Source organism: Lepidochelys kempii, chromosome 9, assembly GCF_965140285.1.
Source record: "Lepidochelys kempii isolate rLepKem1 chromosome 9, rLepKem1.hap1, whole genome shotgun sequence".
Taxonomy (NCBI): domain Eukaryota; kingdom Metazoa; phylum Chordata; order Testudines; family Cheloniidae; genus Lepidochelys; species Lepidochelys kempii.
The window spans coordinates 67,236,019-67,249,060 of NC_136388.1; the positions used below are offsets into that span (position 1 = coordinate 67,236,019).

Genomic DNA, 13,042 nt, shown 5'->3' on the forward strand with positions numbered 1-13,042 from the left:
GGTACATAGTACTTGCGTTCTGCCTTTTTAGAGATGGGGGCCAACGAGGCCAGTGTTTGCCATGGGACATATGATATCTTAGCAACCCCTTAATGGAGAGGCAAGGCCACCCTACCCGGTGCCGATGGGGACAACACATTAAACAAGGATTCTGAGGGCTCCTCCATCTCGTCTGCCTGGAGGTGGGGGCTTGCTGCCACCCTCTTTAAAAGTTCTTGGTAGGCCCTGAAGTCTGCCTGTGGGACAGAGGGGGGTAGGACCACAAGTCACCTCCTCCAGGCAGGGCAAAGAGGCCGGTGCGGTGCTCTGGGTGTCGGCCAGCACTGGAGTGTCCACCACCTGGTCAGACTCTGGGCATGGTGCTGAGGACACACGTCCCACCACCTCCTTTCTTGGGAGTCTGGAGAGGGAGGCCGACTGTGCCTCCGAAGCTCAGGCCACTGAGCTAGCTCCCACCAGGGGCTGCAACAGAGGCCATGGTGCCCACTGGGTCAGCCACAAAACTTGGTGCCACTGCACCTGCTGTGGCACCGGCAGGGCCAGCTGTTCGGATTGGCTGGCCTGGCCCAACAAAGGATGGCTATGAATGGAGACCAGGCTGGCGTAAGATCTGCTGCTGTCTCTGGACTGGGAGGAGAGGCGGTGCCGGGATCTACAACAGCCACGGGACCACAATCTCAGCATGTAGAACCGGTAGTAACAGCTGTTCCAGAATGGCCTCAGCGGGTGGACCCGCGATAGCGAAACGCTGGCAATCGACGCCCAGAGCTGCTATGTCTTGGCGGAGACTTGGAGTGGGAGTCTGAGAGGGAACGGCATAGACGACCGTGCCATGATGGATTGCAGTACTCTCTCAGAGATGAGCACCAATGGCGAAGCCCGCCACAGTCCCACCAATATTCATTCCTTGAGGACGAGCGGTGCCGCGAATCCCGGCTAGACGGAACCCAGCCAGACACTCTGGTTGGCGTCGAGGGCGATCCACCTGGACTCTGCTCTGAGCAGTCGCTGGGCATTGATCGGCATCACGAACGTTCCCTTGACAGAGACCGGTACCAGGCCGAAGGCGACTGCGGAGATCCCAACGGCAGCTTGCCTCTGGAGTGCGGGGCCAACACTGGCAGCGCTACAGGCACCGGCATGGACATAATGTTCTGGGCCACCTGGAGGGCTTCAGATGTGGACGGCATCTGGACATCCAGAGAGGCCTGCTCCGAAAGGGCCAGACTACTCCGCTCAACCTGAATCGGAGGCCTGCGGCCCGGTGGGGATCAAGGACTGCCCGACACGGGCCTAGCCTCTGTCCCAGACCTCCCTCGGTGCCGCTGCAAAGAAGGAGGCTTCCTGGCCCTCTTGGCATGCCCTGTGGGTGGGGAGCGGTGCCGACTGGTTGATGACACCAGAGGGTTGCCACGTACTGACGTTGCGGTGCCCGGTACCGATTCGGAGCAGCATGTAGTAGTCGGCGTCAGTGCTGACTTCACCAGGATGGCCCAAAGTCTAATGTTCCTTTCTCTTTTGGTCCGAGGCTTAAACGACTTGCAAATCTTGCACCTTTCACTGATATGGGTTTCTCCCAAGCAGTGCAAACAGTCTGCATACAGGTCACTTCTTGGCATAAAATGCCTACAAGAGCCGCACGACTTAAACCCTGGGGCGGGGGGCATGCCCCAGCCTGGGCTCACTGACTAAACTAACTAAACAGCTAACTAACTAGACGTACTAATGGTGAATGAACTAACAGTTCTGGGGACGAGCTACAGCAAAGCTAGAGCAGAGCAATTCTGACGCACCTTCACTGGCGGCAAGAAGGAACTGAGGGTGGGGGAAGCGCACAGCTCCCCTTATATCGCGCCAGGCAGGCGCCACTCCGGAGGTCGCGGGGGGCGCTCCCCCCTACAGGTACTATTAGGGGAAAAACTTCCAGCACCAGTGCACACCTATTGTGGAATACACATGAGCAACAACTCGAAGAAGAAGAAGATTATAAATCTGTTTACAGAGGTGCACAGAGGACACAGTGGGCTCTTCTTCACCCAACACCTGGTCAGCACTCATGGGGAGGAGGGTATGGGGAAATATTGCCAAAACAGATTTCTATTGTACAGAAAGAGACCAGAAACCGCACACAGACTTTTTCCTTCTAACTCTGATCTGCAGTCTGTTTCTTTTGTGTATGGTGCAGCCTCCCCAACTCCTGTAGCCCCTGGCTGCACCAAACCTAAAATATAGTCATTATGCCTGGTTGCCTGTGAGCTCCAGTTTACTTCAAAGATTCTTATCCCTTGCGTTCTTGGCCCACAAACTCAGTAGCAGCTGGCACAGGAAACTGAAGATATTTTGGTCTAACTCTTTTTAGGTTGCTCCTACCCAAGTGTTTAAAGACTTGTACACTGTATCACACATACCTATATAATCTTATTCCAAAACTACAGGCTCTAAAACAGGGATTTACAGTTAAACAAAAAAGTTAAGAAAAGATAGATTTGGTCTGCCAGGAAAGTACCATAAAAAAAAAATTTCCAGTCTACACTTTGTTTTTTCATTGAAGATTACAAAATGATTCATTACCTAAAATACCACTCAAGACTTTTATACAACATATCTGAAAAGCTTAAAATAAATAAACAAATAAATAAACCGACAAACACCACTTGCCACACTTTGAAATATGAGCATTGTAGTTTATTTGTTTTGACTAGTAGAACGAATACGAAAATTGCTGTCGGCATAAAGCTTAAATATGTGAGGGAATACTCCTGCACTAGGAAGACACGTTTGAGCTTTCAGGCAAACTTTGATTACTTGATCAATTTATGATGCTTTGAAAACAAGCTGTTGTGGATGTACAGCATATTTCACGTGAGATTTTTTTTTTCCAAATATGGTAAGTAAAAGCTGTGTTGAGCCAGGGCTAATTAAGTTTTGTTGTGAAAGAATGGCTGTGATATTGAAGTGCATATGGGATGAAGCAAATGGCCCCTCACCTCCTTTCACTTCAGGACATTCCACCATCAGCACTAAAGGAGCTCCATTACTGTACATCTTAGAAAGTGTGCACTGGTCACATACCCCCCTTCCTTCAGGGATGTTTAGTGACGGTATAAAAAGATTATGAACAGCCAGGACAAATGTTACAGCTTCAGGGACTCAGCGGGTTATCAGCCTCACTAGGGGTATGGAAAGTCAGCCAATATTCCTCACATAAACATGGACACAAATTCAAAGTCAGCCCAGATGTCAATCCTTTGTGCATTCTCACTCTAAAGCTGTGCACAGAGGAGGAGACATACTGAAGCCACTGGGGCACATCTATTAGCAAATATGCCATATGGTAATATACATAAAACCATTCATAGCTTACTAGTCAGCAGGTTTCATTGCTTGCACCAGTGTCTCCTTTGGCACCAGAGGTAAACAACTTGATTTACCAGTCACCTCTGATGTCAAACGATTTCCCTTCCTTCAACCAAAACAATCGTTTCAGCAATTTGAAAAGCTATGTGCTTTTTAAACAGTAGCAGCAAATCTTCTGGTTTCTAAAGCTTCCATTAAGAAACATTGTTTAGCAGAGTCTGAAACTATAAAGATTACTGCTCTGCTTTTAGACACTTCCCTCTTAACAGTGCTTAACCTAAAGCCTATGCCTTTCAAAAGAAGGCTTACACACTTAACCATTATGATCATTTATCTTTTCACAGTACTTTTAGACTTCAATCTTGGTACTGAAATCCAAGAAATTAACTGATTTTATAACATGTTTCACACAGGGGTCCTACATATGGTAGAGCAATTTATTATATACAATTAACACCATTACATATCTCTGTTATTATAAAGTAAAACATATCTCCTACCTGACTGGATTGCTGGTTAGAGACACTCTGAGAGATTCTAGGCAGTTAAGAAGTTTTTCTTCTGTGATACCAGATCGTAATTCATGGACATATTCTTGTGAAGACAGTGTGCACTCATGCTTGCTATTTTTCAATCCTCCCTGTAAAAGAAAAAAAACAGATGAAATTTGAACATAGCCAGAATCCAAATTACATTAATTAGTCGAATATATTTAAGCAAATACAGATGTGAAATTTCACATCTAGAATGGTCATTCTTTCTATCTGGCAAGAGTACTGCATCCAAACTTCTGACTTACAAGTGGAAACAAGGCTGTATACAGTAACATTCCTTGTATGGCTAGCAAGAAGGCCAGTGCACATAAAAAATTTTCTTCCATCCTCCAGAGAAGAAATTTAAAAAACTTATCACCCAAGTAGCAGCTAATAGTGACGTATAGCACATGATATATTAAGGCTTAAATAAAATTCCCTAAGAGCTAAAATTAATCTGTGACATGATGTTTGAAGAAAATAGTGTACATTATTTTAAGATTTTATCCATGGATTTGAAAGTAACTCATTTTTTAAAAGTAAACAAAATTGAGAAAAAAGATTTACTCAAATTATACAAGGATTGACTATTTAAAAAAATATTTAACATTATGAAACATACAAATAAGAGGTAGATTTTAATGTACAGATTTCCACACATCATATGTAAATATGGGAAAATCCACCTGACATCCTATTTAAGGAAAGGAAACAACTCCCAGGCAGATTAACCTTCGTACATAGTTTGGTATCTGAGGGATATCCCATCAATATTTCATAACTCTACAGCTTTCTGCACCCATCCTGCACTTCATTATCTGTTATAGTAACACAATGAAGCTGGGCGAAGGAAGGAAGGAATGAACACAATTGTCTCAAGACATTATTTCTGGGAAAGAATTGTGGGGACTTTTTCTACAAATGTGGGGAGATGCACAGAGGCGGATTTAAAATGAAACACACAGTGCCCTGGCACAGGGCCCCCGGGCCAGGCAGCCAACACCCTGAGCGGCTCAGGGCAGTGAGCTGGCCACACACACCCGGCCCAGCCCCCTGCCCTCACTCCTGCTCCCTGCCACAACCCCAGCCCTGACTCCTGCACCTCCCCACACCCAGCCCCCCCCACACACACCCTTGCCCTACTCCTGCACCCCCCCATCCCCACCCCTGCCCTAAGCACCAAACGGAAGCTCCTGTGCTCCCCCATCCCCACCTGCACCCCTCGCATCAAACAGAAGCTTCCCCAGGTAAGCACTCCACACCCCAACGCTCTGCCCCAGCTCGGAACCCCCTCCCACACCCTAACTCCTGGCCAGACTCCGCACCCCAAACACCCAGCCCCCACACTCCAACCTTGAGCCCCCTCCCACACCCTAACTCCTGGCCAGACCCCACACCCAGCCCACTCCTGCACCCTAACCTCCTCCCAGACCCCACACCCCAACCCTGAGCCCCCTCCCACATCCTAAGTCCTGCCCAGACCCTGCACCCCAATGTTTTTTTATATAATAATTAAAAAAAAAAGTAAAGTGCTCTTATCCAAAGCACTTTACAATAGTTAGCTAACAGTACAAACAATATTTGGAAAGATCATATAAATGGTCTGCCTCCACCCTTAGCAACTTTCAAGAGGTCTGTGAAAAAAAAGTTAGACTACAAAAACAATTAAGGTACCTCACTTTATTTTCATTTACTTCCTATTAATTGTAATATAGGACGAGGATGAAGGAAAAAAGAATGAAAAACAGGGATGGGGGAGATAAGAGCGAATGTTCTCTTTCTTGGGGCCCCAAAAATGAAGCTGAGCACAGGTCCCCATTAACCCCAAATCCGCCACTGAAGATGCATATCAGTTTCCGTACATTCTTGATTTCATATGAAGTTCAGCAGAGTTGAAGCTTTACGATTGTCTAGTGATCAGATATCAAGAAGCTTGGGTTACAGGAGTTACTAATAGCTTTGGTATTATTACATAAGTAGTAGTAAGAACTGAAATTTGGTTGTCTCCATGCAAACTGCAACTGGAAGCTCTGATGAGTTTTAGCTCACGGGCTCTAGTCCCCATCCTCCATGGAAATTGAGGTAGTATTGGAAGAAATAAATTTGGGGAAGCGTGAAATTTATCAGTTTACTCCTTGGCTTATCTATCCAATTTTATGGGAACTGCATGCAGAAACACAGTTTTCACATTCATTTCAGCTGCTGGTCATTTGCTGAGATTTTCAAGCACAGGTTTCAAGTAACCGTTACAAAAAGCTCCTAAAGTGTTAAGTTAATCAATTAAGTAGATAAATATGTAATAAAGACAGGTTTCAGAGTAACAGCCGTGTTAGTCTATATTCGCAAAAAGAAAAGGAGTACTTGGGGCACCTTAGAGACGAACCAATTTATCTGAGCATAAGCTTTCGATGAAGTGAGCTGTAGCTCACGAAAGCTTATGCTCAAATAAACTGGTTCGTCTCTAAGGTGCCACAAGTACTCCTTTTCTTTTTATGTAATGAAGAGAAGATTTGTCTTTTTACCAGCATTACAGCTTCAAAAGTTGGCATATTAACTTATTTGTGACCTAGACACGCAAAAGTCGAACCATCTCCAACTACTCAAATCCCTGCCTTCATGCCTCTTCATAGTTCTTGGGCCTGCCTCTTCCTGTAGTTCCCTGCCTCATTCCCTAAATATATCTGCAACAAATGCAACTGATTTTACAGAAGAGAGTTGCCTTCACTATACAACTCTGATTTATTGCTTGAGCAAGTTCCATCCTGCTGATGGAACAGGGCAGATATGTCAGACTATCTTAATGCCAAAGAAAGGCAGCACATGCATTACCCAACACACGTGCTTGACTTTACTACATTAACAATTTTAATCTGTTTTAAAATATATATATATATATATATATATATACACACACACACACGAGTCAAAAGCAAGGTAACTAAATGAAAATTTAAGCCACTCAATAGCACATGCCTCTATTCCTCCACCCACAAATACACAAATTATCACCACATGCACCAAAGACCATATACCACAGCCCAATCTCCCCTGCAATCTAATCAGTTATGCATGCACCTATGATTATTTTCCCTTCCAACCCTATTACTTATGGACAATTGGTGTCATACTTGGCTACATTAGGAGATTTTTTTGGGTGGTAAAGAGATGGCTAAAAGCGGTTTTGGATGACTGAGATCTCTAGAGTTTAAGCTCTGGTCTGTGGGGTATGGTAGCTGCGGTTATGGTGAAGTTTGTGCTCATGCTAAAGAAGGTATGTGATGTCACATGACTTGATTTGAATGATTATTTCCCTGCTTTTTTGTCTGGTTTCTTACATGTGCCAAACCTAACTGCAACACCACAAACGTGACTTAGTTAGGGATTGGTCCTGCTTTGAGCAGGGGGTGGACTAGATGACCTCCTGAGGTCTTTCCAACCCTGATATTCTATGATTCTATGTGTTTTTTTGTTTTTGTTTTTTAATTACCATAAGTGAGGATGGGGTTTGAATGAAAGGGAGGATTACAAGTGAAACTGTTTATGACTTCTTCTGTAAGCAGCTATGTGCAACTCCAATTTAAGTTCTCAGTACCAGAACTAAAAAAGGAGAAAAAAAATGTAGCTCCTACTGGAGAAGGTTCTGTATTGCATAAGATTTCATGTACAAGCTCATCAATCAGCTTTGGGTGTGCGACAGAGACTTTCAGCTATAATATTAATAGTTGCAAAACAGGACCCTAAGTAAATATAAAACCCTATCGACTGCATGTTATCTTTCAGAATGCACCTCTGATTTTTATATAAATAGCCTTCAAAAACCATGTTTCAGTCACTGATGTGAAGCAGGGGTATCATGGCCAAATTTTCATCCAGAGCCCAATTTCAACAACTTCCTAATAATAAAATGTTCAGGGGAAGAAAAAACAACACACTAGTTAGAAAATTCAGAGTAAGAACAAATTCCACATTGAACACTTGTTTTTAGAGTAAACCAGCAACTTCTGCTCCATTGTAAATCCATTTTGAATAGAACACTAACATTGGAGATGCTAACAGGGATTATGGAGGCTCCCGGTATTGAAAAACTTTCAATGACTCAGCCAAGCAGTTTTCCATCTATCTGATAAGATACTTATCTGCAGCTATCAACAAGTTCTTTGGGGCTATGCATAGGGGAAAACTGGATTTAAAAATTTAAATGATTTAAGAAGTCTTCTCCCTTTCCCCCCAATTATTCCAGCTTCTCAACTTCAGTCACTTTAAGGATCAACATGTCAAATCAGTGAAAGCTCTTCTGAAAATTTGTATTGTACTGTAAAACCTATCTGTGAACAGTGATTTAAATGTAGCTCTAATTATTTAAGAATTTTATTGCAATATGTGGATTAATGAAATCCCGTTCTGATATAGAACATAGGAAAAAAGTAGAAAATGGATGGATAATACAAATTTTAATTAGCTGCTCTGTATGAGATTAATGAAAGTTACTAGTATACCCTTCTGATCTTTAAAACATAATGCAAAAGCTAGCAATTAGTGTGCGTCACACTGTACCAAAAGTAGAGGAACAAAAAGCTTTATTCCTTAATTTGAAATCGATTAGGAGGGAATTGTTGCATCTTGACTAATCCTCCTTCTCCCCACCCCACCCCACCAACATGTATGCAGTACCAAAATGGTGGGAATGGGGAGGAAAACTGCGGGTCAGCTGATATACTGAGCTCACAGTGCTTGTAGCAGAATTTAGCACAAGTAAAAAGCAGTCTTACACAAACTAACTTTTTAAATCTGAGATGGGGTATCTTCTACACATTTTAATTTAACACCATGGGCCAAACTCATCCTGACTGAAGTTGTCCCTAAGTATTTTTACTCTAGTTTAAGTGGAGACTTATTTACAATTAACTTGAGGATCACTTCACAACCTGCAATCAAAACAATCAATGAAAAATTTACTTCAATAATCAGGGGGTAGCCGTGTTAGTCTGTATCCACAAAAACAAGGAGTCTCATGGCACCTTAAAGACTAACAGCTTTATTTGAGCATAAGCTTTCATGGGTAAAAACCCCGCTTCTTCAGGGTTTTTACCCACAAAAGCTTGTGCTTAAATAAATCTGTTAGTCTTTAAGGTGCCATGAGACTCCTTGTTATTTTTACTTCAATAATGTTTCAGAGATATCCAAATGTGAATTTTAAGGACCACAAACAAGTACTTACATACTTTTTAAATTTTCAGGTGGACAGTTAAATTTCTTACAAGTTAAGAGTCCTTAGATAGCTTATTTCTCAGAATCTTCCTCTACTGGCTGAACACAATCATGTCTTTAAAATACATTTACTCCTGAGGGCGTTCTGCACCAAAAAATTAAATCTGCACTAAAAAATAAAAATTCTGCACACAATATTTTAAAATTCTGCACATTTTATTTGTCGAATCAATGTGAAGATTCCAGCATGGCATTGGGAAGCACAGACCACTGACTGCACAGAGATGGGAGATCACTGTGCAGCTTCTCCCCAGGACATGGACTCAGTGATGAGGTTGCAACCAACCCTGACAGAGCACAAGGACCAGGCCTGCCCCAGAAACACTCTAGGGCCATGCCCCTCCATGCCAAGTGGACCACGTGTGGGCAAGCAGGCTCATCAAGGCACGATCCAAGTGTGGAGGGGCTTAATGTGGGGGGATCCAAGTGTAGATTGAGAAGGTTCTGTGTAGGGTAATCTGGGTGCAAGTGGCTCAGTGTGGGATCCACATGTGGTGGGGATCTGCATGCACAAGGGCTTGTTGGGGGGTTCTGGATGTAACAGGAATAGGACTCTGCAGGGGGGTCCAGGTGAAGGTGGTTGGGGCTCAGCAGGGTGGAGGGTCTGGTGTGGGGGGGATAGAGCTAATCTCAGGGGTGCGGGGGGCTCAGTGGAGGGTCCAGATGCTGGGGGAGTGGGGCTCAGGACAGTGGGGATCCGGGTGTAGGAGGCTCACTGCGGTGGTCCAGGTGCAGGGCGAGTGGGGCTCGTCCGGGGGATTCTGGATACACAGGGGCAGGACAGCTGGAGGAGCAGCTCCCTGTACAGTGACCCCCTCCCCCTGCAGCTGAAGAGCAATGGGTGCAGGGAGCATGTGGGGGGGAAGGGGAGTTGCAGAGCTTCCTACAGCCAGGAGAGACATCTGGGGATAGGTCTGACACAGCCCCAAATGCCATGCAGGGGAAGAGGAAGTTCCATCCAGACCAGCCAGGACTAGCACCTGAGCCCAGCGCAGGGTAGGAGCTCCCTGCTCCACAGTGATTTACCTCTCTGTCAGCTGCCCTGGGCACCCAAAACATACTGCTGAGGAGAGTTGCATGACCACTCATGTAGCTTCCCTTCGCTTCCCCATCAGAAAGTCATTTTTCTGCGGTGAAGCAAAGAAATCTGTGGGAGACAAATTCTACGCATGCACAGTGGTGCAGAATTTCCCCAGGAGTGATACATTATAGCAGAGCAGCAGCTCTCCTATAATTATAGTTGAGAGTCACTCACTCACTCGGAGTCTAATTTCTCTAAAACCCGGAGACTGTCTCAAAATTTGCTCAGATGATCACAGACATGTGGGGTAGGGTTAGTGGTCCAAATTTTGAGTCAATTCAGCAAGCAGTTCAGAAAAATCCACACCCTCCTCCCCCACAAAAAAGTTTACAAAAATCATCTGGTTCTTTTAACTGTTTTTGAGCACACTTGGGCCTCAACCTGTCACTCCAACCCTGCTCCTTTGAGGAAGAATTATTTCAGAAGTTATCAATAGTTACGTTTGGAATTCCAACCTGGCTCAAGCTAAACTAACACTCCAACCAGAGTGAAATGCACATGTGCAGCAACAGTAGGGTTCTGTTGCAAGCAAGAGGGTGTGTAGGCAGTCTGTCACAGTAAATGGGTGACTTAAGTCTTCAGGTGCAATGCTGCAGTGCTCATTTGCTGTTTCTCCAGCCTCTCCCTTAGTCTCTATACATCAGTGCCATTCACACCTGCCCTTCATACTCTTCCCTCCTTCCTCCACTGCCCTTTCCCCCCTACCCTTCTCCCTTCAACATTCCCTTTCCCATCCCTTGTCTTATCCTGATGTTTCGCTTATCCCCTCCTCACTAACTCCAGCCCCCACCCCCAAAAAGATTGTGGAATTTAACATGACATACTACCATCATACTGTTCTTTCTGCTTATGTGTTATACCCCTCTGCCCCACCCTCAGTCGATCCAGTATACTTCGATTATAAAGCTCTGTGTGGATGGGAAGTGCCTAGCACAATGAATATTATTGTAATCACATACTTACAGTTAGCGCTTAAACATTCCTTCAAGCATGACAAGAACATTATTATTTCTGTTCAATAGTAAACTGTGTAATAAAGAAAACTGCTAATGTACACTGAAAATGAGAACAGGAACCAATATTATGCTCTCCACTCCATGCGCTATACACCAAGGATTTGAACAGTGCTCCACAGACATTATGCTACTGAGACATGGAACGATCTTTAATGCTTCCATCAGCGTAAGCCTTATTCAGTTAGACACTGCTTCACTGAGTAGCACCAGAGGTTAGGATTCTCTCAAGATGTGACAGTGCACTATTTGGTATATTTGCATCTGGTAGAGATGCAAAGTAATCAGTGTGTGGTGATGCATATATGAATGGCCAAATCGGACTGCAATTCATGGATAAAAACAGAAGTGGGTGCTGGTGCTGTTACTAGCATACCCGTGCGCGTGCGAGCACGCACACACACACCCCCCCCTATATTGTTAAGCTGGTGGACACCTCCTCCAAACACACTATTTAAATAAACTTCTGCCCTCAGGTAATGCTTTCCAGAAGCATCAACATATTATAGATTTTAATATTTTCGTTAGTTACTGTTGCTTTAAAAATTATATATGGTTTTCTTCAATAGGTGGAAATAAGGATCAAAGATAAATGAATACTAGCATTGGTGGAAATTAGGAAGGTCAATCGCAGTTAACTCACGTGATTTAAAAAATTAATCATGATTAATAACAGTTTTACTTGCCCTGTTAAACAACAGAATACCTATTGACATTTATTAAATATTCTGGATGTTTTTCTACATTTTCAAATGTATTGGTTTCAATTACAACACAGCATACAAAGTAGACCGTGCTCACTTCAGCTCATACAAGTACTGAAATGCAATCTCTTCATCGTGGAAGTGCAACTTACAGACGTACATGTTTTCGTTTTATAACTGCACTAAAAAACAAAACAATGTAAAACTTTAGAGCCTATAAGTCCACTCAGTCCTACTTCTTCTGTAGCCAATCGCTAAGGCAAACAAGTTTATTTACATTTACGGGAGATAATGCTGCCCGCTTCTTGTCACCTAAAAGTGAGAAAAGGTGTTCGCATGGCACTTTTGTAGCCGGCTTTACGTGCCAGATATGCTAAACATTCGTATACCCCTTCATGCTTTAGCCACCATTCCAGAATACTTTGCCATAATACTTTAATACATAAATTTTGCTCTTACCGCAAGTTATAAATGGAGCATGTTTGTGTCCATGTTAATGAGGTATAAATGAGAATAAAAGAAACTGAACAGTATATGAGAAGCATGGCACCCCAAAATTTATGGGATGTGGAAGTACAAATAAGGAAGAGGAGGGTGGAACCTTCCCACAGATAAAGGTGGTGCATGTGGTCATAACATAGGATAAAAAGGGATACCCCATTGGGAAGACCCCAGCAGGCATCACCGCTCTATCAATGACCACCTGTTGAAGATCCACGAGACTCTGATCTCTTTGGGTACATGAGTATGAATACAGCACTGTCTATTGCATGGAATTTCTCAGCATTTGTACTTATTAACCTTAATCATCTGCTTAGTAAAACTTATAATACAAACAAGACGTTTTCCTTGTAACTCTGTTAGTGGTCACTGTCTTTGTTCTCTGTGTGCTCCTAGAGTCTCCAAACCTAAAAGTGTTAATAGCATCTTTCACCCTGTTTATCCTTAAACTGTAGCAACATAGGAGCTGGACTCACTCACTAAGAACACTGTAGTTTAGCACAGAAGCGTCAATTCAACTCATTTAGAGGCTACGGGTGCTAGTGAAGTTAGGAAGACTGGATGGACCACCACTGGCATTTCACA

At 43.7% G+C, this 13,042-nt stretch overlaps 1 protein-coding gene across 8 annotated transcripts in view; it reads right to left on the minus strand.

Moving 5' to 3' along the window:
- Nucleotides 1–13,042, minus strand: part of DIAPH2 (diaphanous related formin 2) — an 807,504-nt gene that overhangs the window by 697,665 nt on the left and 96,797 nt on the right. For all 8 annotated transcript variants that reach the window (XR_012160923.2, XM_073360856.2, XM_073360854.1 and 5 more), the window contains one exon: nt 3,858–3,997. Coding sequence is in view for 7 of the 8 variants with exons in the window: in XM_073360856.2 (XP_073216957.1) it covers nt 3,858–3,997 (140 nt within the window). In the remaining variant the exon portion in view is untranslated. The remainder of the gene's footprint in view (nt 1–3,857; nt 3,998–13,042) is intronic.